The sequence below is a fragment of the Anguilla anguilla genome, chromosome 9, assembly GCF_013347855.1.
Source record: "Anguilla anguilla isolate fAngAng1 chromosome 9, fAngAng1.pri, whole genome shotgun sequence".
NCBI lineage: Eukaryota > Metazoa > Chordata > Actinopteri > Anguilliformes > Anguillidae > Anguilla > Anguilla anguilla.
The window spans coordinates 17,509,473-17,519,114 of NC_049209.1; the positions used below are offsets into that span (position 1 = coordinate 17,509,473).

General features: G+C 39.6%; 1 protein-coding gene across 1 annotated transcript; it reads right to left on the bottom strand.

The window, feature by feature from the left end:
• Positions 1–110: 110 nt before the first annotated feature.
• Positions 111–8,201, bottom strand: LOC118235567 (zinc finger protein 850-like). The gene is made up of 5 exons (XM_035433023.1): positions 7,662–8,201; positions 7,030–7,131; positions 4,040–6,689; positions 2,529–3,635; positions 111–1,463 (listed from the first exon to the last, which is right to left on the bottom strand). Exons 3-5 carry the CDS (start codon positions 6,626–6,628, stop codon positions 783–785), a joined length of 4,377 nt encoding a protein of 1,458 aa, XP_035288914.1. The 5' UTR covers positions 6,629–6,689; positions 7,030–7,131; positions 7,662–8,201; the 3' UTR covers positions 111–782.
• Between the last annotated feature and the right edge of the window lie 1,441 nt (positions 8,202–9,642).

The window sequence follows — 9,642 nt, forward strand, 5'->3', positions numbered from 1 at the left end:
TGCATAAGCTGTCCATTATACAACTTGAATTGTCCTTGGCATGTGCTGGAGCAGCCATGTACTACATTCATTTCATTAGTGATATTTATAAAATGAGTGACACAAGCCCACAATGTACAAATACTTTAAAGTTGAAAAAGAACAATATATGCAAATTAACACATGATCTCCCCTATATATTTTATCAAGCCATACAGATTTGAAATGATGGGAAAAGTAAAAATGAACACTTTAACCAGTTCCATTCATTATAATTTATATATATATAGTGTGTGGTGTAAAGGGTAGAGAAGCAGTCTTGTAGCCATGATGTGGGTATGGCTCCCAGCTGAGGCACTACCGTTGTACCCTTGAGTAGGGTACTTAAATGCTTCTATGAGTGTGCAACTGTCAATGCCTTAAAAACTTACTCAGAACACATGTAAATTTACAATCATCAAATGTGTCAAAACATTAAACCATGAATATACAACTGTCAAAGCTTTAAAAACAAATCCCAGAATGTGTACATCGCTCTGTCCAAAGTCTGAAATGTAAATGTTTGTACTACACGTATAAGAGTGTTTGCAAAGTAATTGTAATGAATGCAGTGAAAATTAATTTATAGAGAAAATGTTTAGGGTTTACCCAGTAACACAAATGCTTTAGTTAATCACAACCCCACTTATTTCCAGGCCCTAAAAGCAAACCCACTGGACAGGACAACATTGATGTAATAAAATCTACAGCCAATAACAGTAACAATCATACAGCCCATAATTATAGTCTATTAGAATACTACATCAGTGTTTCCCTCCAATGTGATTTTGCTGGTGTGTTTTCAGACTCTCCTCCTTGTAATAGCTTTTACCACATTGAGAGCAACTAAATGGTCTCTCTCCTCTGTGAATTTGCAGGTGCACAAAATAATTTGTTAAAGTCGCGAAGCTCTTCCCACAGCGTGCACATGAATATGACTTATCAACTGAAGGGATTTGCTGAAACTGGCAGCTCTCGCTCATGTGAGTTTGCTGGTGTATTCTGAGGTTATCCTCTGCAATTAAGCTTTTCCCACAATGCAAGTGTTGGAGCATCGTGTACACTGGCCTATGTGGAGCTACGCTTTCTGCAGTTGAAGTTGTGGCACAGGGGAAGGAGCCATTATATCTGTCCACTGTCGGAGTTCTGAGATTGACATAATTAGGGGTGCTATTTAAGTCTGTAGATGACTGAAGAATTAAACTTTCACCCCCATCCTCCATTTTCACTTCATCCAAAGTAATTATTTTCAGTAGGGGGATATCTTCCATACAATCAGCAATAGGAATGTGTCCATTATCCTCCTCTTTCATTTGATCCTTTGATTCTAATTCCCAGTCACAATGGTGTTCCATCTTTGGTGCCAAGATACATTCTTGTGGTGGCATTTTTACAGATCTTATAGGTTTCTCTTCACTCTCAAACATACTCTTTGTGTTGCGAATCTGTCAAATAAGGGGAAAAGGGAGTAACAAGTGAGAGAACTGTTCATAATATTTACCTAGTATTTTTTAAATAATAAAAAATTAAACATTTTTGTAAGTAGCTAGTTACAACATTAGCTAATGCAGGGTAATAAATCACATTGCATTTGGATAAGCACTTTGTTCAGTTCAGTCATTTGTAATACTTGAAAGGCAAAAAATATTGCATATTCTAGCAATAGCCTTTTTTCAACACAGACCATCTGCACTTGGAAATACATGCAAGTGACAGTAACCATGGAAATGCAGGAACCTTAAAGCAATAGTTCACCCAAAAATGCATGCTATTCATTTTCTTATCTCTTGACATGACAATGACATCTCTACACAGCATACTTTTTCAAGATTTCCTTAGTCCATCAAAAAGGCTTTGCAAGCCCTCATTTAAAAATAAACGGAAGTCTACAGATGAGGAACATCCAGCAAAGTTTATGCTTTAAAATACCTTTGAAGTCCCCAAATTAGTAAAGCAAATGTCAAAAATATCCAATGTATAAATTAGTCACTCAGAGGCTGAAGTTAAAATCATATCAATAAGTATAACTTCCAACCTTAGCGTGCTTTAATAAAAAAACACGATGGACTCAAATCTGCACACCAAAACTCCTAAGAACTGCCCATTCTGGGTCAAAAGATATTTACTGAGGTGAGAAAGTGAATGAATAGCATTCATTTTCAAGCATTAAGCCTTAAGGGCAACTTGGTTCAATCTTAGAGGTTAATTTTCAATGTCATTTCATCAACCCTCACTCATTCGATAGGATGACAGTGGAAATTATTTACTGAATTTTCTATCATTTTTTGTTAAGAACTGAGTTTGCTTTGATCTGTATCACCTCTGAAAACATTTTTTGAAAGGCATATTGTTAGTTTTATGGCTAGTTAGCTCGGGCCATTATCTAACCTTTTTTTTTTTTTACCTCAATCTAGGTAAAAATCTACTACTTCAATCTACTTTGAGATCAGCAATATTACATGCTTTTTTGTTGATTAGTGGCATTAAAGGGGTGGAGAAATCTCACTCACCATCTGCACGTTTGCATTTGTGGCACCTGAAAAGGACTCTGTACACACAGGATACTCTGAGGCTCTAGGTCTAAGAGTAGAGCCATTCAGGGTGTGTCCTGTGAGCATCTCTCCTAAGGGCTGTCCATTCGAGGCACTGGGGATGAAGCCATTCGTCACACCAGTGTTCATTTCCTGCCGTTGTTTCAGACCAGAGTCAGTTAACATCTCCCCACAGTACGAGTTAAAGCTTTTGTCAGCGTGAAGTTGTTGGTGCGCCCAAAATGGCCTCTGACAGGTAAAGCTTTGGTCACCCTGGGGGCAGCGTTGCAGTTTCTCAGCTGTGTCATTCTGCTGGTGGCCGGTCAGACCTGATGTTCCAGCAAGCCTCCCGGTCTGAGGACCTCCACCTGCTCGTTCTCCTGTGTGACTCTGCTGGTGTGTTTTCAGACCCTCCTCTCTGTAGAAACTCTTCCCACACTGGGGACAGCTGAATGGCCTTTCTTCTTTCCCGTCTCGTCTATGAATCTGCAGATGAACAACGTATTTCACTGATGTATTAAACCTCTTCCCGCAGTGGGAACAACAGTACATTTTGTTTCCGGAAGGGATTTGTTGAAAAGAGCTTTTTCTCCCTGTAGAACTTTGCAGGTGTGCTTCCAGGTCCTTCTCTATGTTGTTTGCCCATGGAAAACAAGGGTACGTTTCTTCTGTTTGATTGTTCTGATGGAATGTAACACCTTGTGTGGTGAAGTTCTCCATATGACTGGTTCCATAAGAATGGTTCTGGGTGTGTTGGTTAAAATAGACAATATTCTCATTTAATTCTGGGGCAGAAAATTCTGTTTTGACAGCAAAGCCTTGTTTGTCCTCGCCCTCTTCCTTTTTCATTTCCTCCTGTGTGTCTTGTAGTGACTGGCGATCCTCCGCTACATGACTGTCTTTCAGTTGCACGTATTCATTGTTCTCCTGCCTCATTTCATTCACCGATACTGTTCTCCATTTACAATGTTTTACTTCTGGTTTCAAATCACATTCCAATGTTTCTTCATTGCTTGGGACAGAAGTTATTTCCACAGAGTTCCTCGGCCTCTCCCTACTTTCAAAACTGGTCCCTGTGTTGTGTATCTGTCCAACATGAAGAAGACAGGGTGAGATAATAGGGCAGCTATATCACAACAATTATTCTAGGCCTAGTGAAAAAGTTAGGAAATGCATACACACAGAGCATTATAGAAAGTAACTGGACTAATGACAACTAGCATTTTTGGTCTTGATAGCCTTTGGACTTTGTCCATTTTGCATCAGAGAAAGGTCAACAGCTTGAACAAATAAGTTATAGGTACTTTTTCATGGTGACACTATTGCATAATAATGGTTTAGCTAAATGTGAGGACATATTGGACTACTTACAGTCTTTGATATTGAATTGCTTAATTACATGTTAAAAAACATGGTCTGTGTAGCATTCAAACATGAATTATACAAACTGCAGACAGATATCATGAGTGAAACATAACAACTATACTTACATTCAACATTTCTCCAGCCTCGACAGCTCCAGTTTTAACCGCTGAGGTGGATCTGGTGCTTTCCACTGTATGGCAGACCTCAGGATAAAACAGAGGTATGACATCAAATCCAATATGAGGTCTCTCTGACGTGTCATCACGGGTTTCTGTATTCTGCAAGTCACTGAAACGCTCTAAATGAACCCTGTGCTCAATGCTGCAGTCATCCACTCCAAATTTAGGTAGAGTTTCAAAATGGATGGTGTTCTGTCTCTCTCTCTTTCCATTCTCACCCAATACTATCTTCCCTCCTCCTGAGTTTTTTGTTGATGCAGAATTATCATTTGCTAAGCAGCTGTCACCTAAGGAGGTTTCTCTAGTGGCATTTTGAAGATGTTCATCACATCCAGTTCCTTCCCTGATGTGAATTTGCTGGTGTTGTTTTAGAACTGAGCTGGTTGTAAAAGTCTTCTCACAGTATGAACAATGGTATGATCTTAATCCCTCATTCGTCCGTTTGCCAAAATGTGTTTTGGTATTTAAACTTCTGTCATTTTCAGGGGAACTTTCTCCAGTGAGAGTTTGCTGGTGTGACTTCAGACCGTTCTCTCTGTAGAAACATTTCCCACTCTGGGAGAAATAAACTGGTCTCTCCGCTCTCCCCTGTGTTCTGTGGATTTGCTGGTGTACAACAAAATTAGTTAATGTTGTAAATACCTTACCACAGTTGGAACAACAATATTTTTTTGTCTGCGTTTGTTTAAAATACGAAAGAGATCTTTTCTTGCAGTGTGACTGCTTGTGTCTTTTGAGAAAATATTCTGTGGGAAACATTTCCCTGCACCAGGAGCAATTGTGTAATCTCTCACTGGACTGCATATGGATATGCTGATCAGAATAGCTTTCTGAGGCAAATCCCCCACCATGCGTGAGGTGATGGTCTAGTTTTTGCCTTTCATGTATATTCTGATGGCTCAGCAGAACTGACTTTGTTCGAAATGACTTCCCACATTGAGAGCATTGGTGTGATCTCCCTCCAGTGTGAATCTGGTGGTGTTTTTTCAGACTGTCTTCTCTGTAGAAGCGTTTCCCACATTGAGAGCAGCAAAATGGCCTCTCTTCTCTTCCTTCACCTCTGTGAATTTGCTGGTGCACAATATAATTTGTTAGTGTGGTAAAGGTTCTGCCACAATGGGAACAGCTGTATGACTTAGTTTTTGGAGCTGCTTGTTGAAAACCGAGAACTTGTACCTTTCCGGTGTGTGTTTCCTTGTGTCTGCTGTGAGAGTGCTCTGCTGGCTGGCTTTTCACACTTGGAGAGACATTGTATTTTTTCTGTCCAGAGTGCATCTGCATGTGACTTTCAAAAGTACTTTTTAAGGAAAAACTTCTCCCACATTTGGAGCAGTAATGTCTTTTCTTTATGCAAGCACATTTGTGACTAATCAGAACCGATTCTGTTCTGAAAGACTTCCCACACTCAGAACAACATTGTATCTTCTCATTCCTGTGACTTTCCTCATGCAATTTCAGTCCATGCTCCCTGTAGAATCTTTTCCCACACTGCTTACAGCAAAATGGTCTTTCTCCAGTCCCCTCGCCTCTGTGAATTTGCTGGTGAACAATGTAATGTGTCAATACTGTAAATGTCCTGGAACAGTGGGAACAACTGTATATTTTTTCTTTTGTTGCTAATTGTTTAACATAACTGTTAGTTTCCTTCCTGATATGTGTTTTCTTGTGTCTGTTCAAGCTGCATTCTGTTGAGAAGTTTTTTTTACACTGTGAACAACTATACAGTATCTCCTTTAAGTACATTTGCATGTGTCTTTCAAAATTTGTTTTAGAAGCAAAACTTCGAGCACACTTGGAGCAGTGGTATAGTCTCTCTCTTGTGTGACTACGCTGATGACTCAACAAAAGTGACTTAACATTGAACAACTTCCCACATTTAGAGCAACGGTATGGTCTCTCTCCTTTGTGTCTCTGTTGATGTGTCTTCAGACCCTTCTCCCGGTAGAAACTTTTTCCACACTGAGAGCAATGAAATGGCCGCTCTCTCCCATCTCCTCTGTGAATTTGCTGGTGCACAATAAAATGTATTAAGGTGCCAAAGGTCTTCCCACAGTGTGAGCAACAATATTTCTTTCCATTCAGCTTTACACAGTCTCCCTGTGTTGTGTGAGTTTTCAGGGAATCATATTTGAAGACACTTTCCCCATACTGCGAACACTGGTATGGGTTTTCTCCTGTGGGAATGGGTGAATGAGCAAGATTTTCCCCAGCTGCCAGGGAACTTGGCCCATTGTCACAAGACTCATTCAGTCTCCCTTCCGAACTGAGTCCTTGATTAACATCACGAGCGTTTGTATTTAATTCCACAGAAGTTTCAAAGGCATCAGGGTCCCAATCACCCACCTCCTCCTTTTTCGCTTCCTGCAACGTAATTATCTTTAGATGGAAACCATCTTCAAAGTCACCCTCATCCAGGGGCACAGGCTTGTGAGCCTCCTGTTTGACTTTGCCAATTGGTTTCAATTCCCATTTTTGTTGGTTTAACAAAATTTGGTTCAATTCATATTCCTGAGACTCTTCTTTGACCAAAGCCATTTTCCCAATAGTCTTGACCAAGCAACACTTCCAAAACTTCTAGGACTGGTGTAGTCTGTGTCTGTGAGAAAAGCACGAAATAAGGTGAGTTTGTATATGTAAAATGTAGTAATAATACAATTAAGTCATTAGCCTTAAATGCATACTATGGAAGATTTTTTGCCTTGCTGTGGTCCTGTGTTTACAAAGAAGTCTCCTCCTCCGTCCTCAACCCCACCCACTCACCTCCGTTTTTTATTGTCTTGAAAATAATTAATTGCAAAAGTTACATCTAGAAGATATTTTATGTGAATAACATTGCAATGAGATATCAGACGAAAGGGAACTGTGCCTTTTGCAGCTGCTTAGGAAAGCTATATGAAGTTCACTGGTAAGCATTTGCGTGCTGATAGAGTGCTTACCCAAGAAACTCGAGCCATCAACCCCAGCACGATGAAACCATGTCTCCCATTGCTGCAGACTCCTGGTCACAGTTAGCGAGTCGTGCACAATAGACTCTAGATCTAGAATGGTTATTAACAAGTGCAGATAAGTAACATTAGCTGTGCACACAGCCAAGAACTTCCAAAGGACATTGGTAGATGCCCCACTGTTGTTTGGGCTTTAAAATAAGTCTGTCCTCCATATGCCCTCTATAAAAGTCCAGGCTGATCAAATAGTAATAATGAAACATGTATTGGTTAAACCACTAATCAAGCAACTATTCAAAAGAAAAAATAACTTTTTTTAAGGTTTCAAGAAAAATACTGGATTCCAACTGAGTGAATGAAACATATATAAGCCCCTTCAACTACAGTAGACCAGCAAGACTGGTCTTGTATCATCGACGAATTAAGTCTGAAAGACTGTTTGGTCATATATGGAGACCTTTACCCTTTAATAGCGACACTCTACTAAATTAGTAATCCGCCACTGTGTCAGCTCCACACCCCCAGTTGTGCGGTAGTTTGGTGCCAGTTTGCGCCACCTTGACTCGTATCACATCCACAAAAGATTTTGAAATATCAGTGTAATTAATTGCATTATGGCCTACCTTCACCACATCTCCCCTCCTGGTAGACGTCGTTGCGAAGATCTGGTAAATGTTGGAAGGCATCTAACAAGGTAGCACTTTGTAGTTGTGATCCAATTCCCAGTTAACAGTAGCCAATAGCAAAACAGTTCTGCAAATGACTTCTGGTGGGGATTTCAATCCAATTGTATATTTTCCGAACGAAAGATAACGATACCCAGTTTGCATACCGAATGTGGTCCATCAGGACCTCGCAAAGGAAAACATCTTTAAGACGGTGGACGCATCCATCATTCTCTCGCAGACTCGGCTAGACAGCAAAACAACGACCTTTCTGTAGGCTACTCTCCATTCACGGAAAGGCTACGTTTGATATTTATTTACAGCTAGTTGGCTTTCCATCGTGGTTTTTGCTTCGTTAATTCGTTTTCAGTGTAGGCTATGTAATTTAACAGTATATTAATATTGTTATTTCGGAAAAACTGTTCTGTGAGCACGAAAGATCCACAGAACAGAATGGGGAAAACGCGAATGTGAAGCTGTTGATCAAGGCAAGAACTTCCGGTAGCAACCAGGTTCAAGATGTTAAATAAAGGCCAGAATTGGTAGCCTATGCCCATCCGTTACGAAACATTACTAATTTGTATTTTGTACATTGAATCTAAGTGATATTTTCTTCTACATTTAATAGATTTTGTGTTTGAGAAAAATATGCATGGACTGGGGTTTTCCCTAAGATGTCCCATTTAAGGAATTGAATTTGATCTGGACCTTGACAAAAGAAATGATGAGTTAATTTCCCCTTTTTCACCTCCAGATTCTCTGTGCTCCTCCCTGTCCCTCACTCAGCAGTCTGCTAAAATTGGAATAGATTATCACATTGTAAGAAGTGTGGAGTGTTTCCAATATATAAAAAATACATTAGTACTGAAGCCTATTATCAGTCTTCAAAGTGTTGTAAAGAAGGGTTAGAATCTGTTTGTGGATCAGATTTGTTAGGTCCCATGGGACTAGGATACTTCTGTGACAGATGATATAATTTGAATATCAATATTTGAAATAAAGAACATAAAGTTATAAACACTTACTTAAATGGCCATGAACAGTCAAATTGACTATTATTTATCTTGCCTGCATGCTGCATCATTTTGATCAATTTATGTAATGTTTTTGCAAAATGACTCCAATAGAGCTGCAAGTTAGGAAACCTTGAAAAGTGTCAAACCGTCGGTGCTGTTTAGGTATAGAGCATGGCCCGCCAAGCCGTGACTTGGTGGATGACATACCTGCCAGCACGATCAATCAAATAAGAAATCAACTCTTCCCATATTCTTTATGAGAAGTTGCATTTTAGAATTCCCCAGTCCAGACTTAGACAAAATAAATAAAACCTCCTTTATTCCACACACCAGACTATTTTCATTTTGTGTCATTACCTATGAAATCAAATAAAAGTTTGAATCCCAGGCTACTCTGGTAGTTTGTAGACATAGATATTTTATTAGGTATCCAACATTACAACTTACAAAAATCGCATAACAGACTAAAAAAGTTAAGGGTCTGCACTATCCAGTAGACACTCCCACAATACCTATTCCCATAATTATTGCATAGTAAAAATATTATTCTGTAAGGGCCACAGATTTAGATTTTAGCTGTCGAGTGTTTTCTTTTTAGGAGCATCCATCCCCATATGTCGCAATTAATCGGGGTCTGTCAGGATATTGTGTAGGCAAACATCGTCTTCAGCTTCATTTGCATAATGCATTTTCAGGACTGAATCCACCTTGATGATGGCTGGCTATTGTTAGTACGGCAGTCTGTGGGACTCTATATGCACTCCTACTATAGGACCAAATCAGCTTGTCCCAGTGAGAGGGGAATTTATTCTCCTCTAATGTCTAAATCAGTGGAGTTTCAGATCACTGTGTAGTTATAACCTACAAATAGTTTGTGGGATTTCAGTGCCACCACTGCAGACAAAATGACAACAATTGATGTG

Coding starts and splice junctions, on each gene's coding strand:
- LOC118235567 (XM_035433023.1), bottom strand. CDS start 6,628: ATGGCTTTGGTCAAAGAAGAGTCTCAGGAATATGAATTGAACCAAATT. Junction 3,636..4,039: donor AGGCTGGAGAAATGTTGAAT/GTAAGTATAGTT, acceptor CATGTTGGACAG/ATACACAACACAGGGACCAG. Junction 1,464..2,528: donor CAAATGCAAACGTGCAGATG/GTGAGTGAGATT, acceptor CTTATTTGACAG/ATTCGCAACACAAAGAGTAT.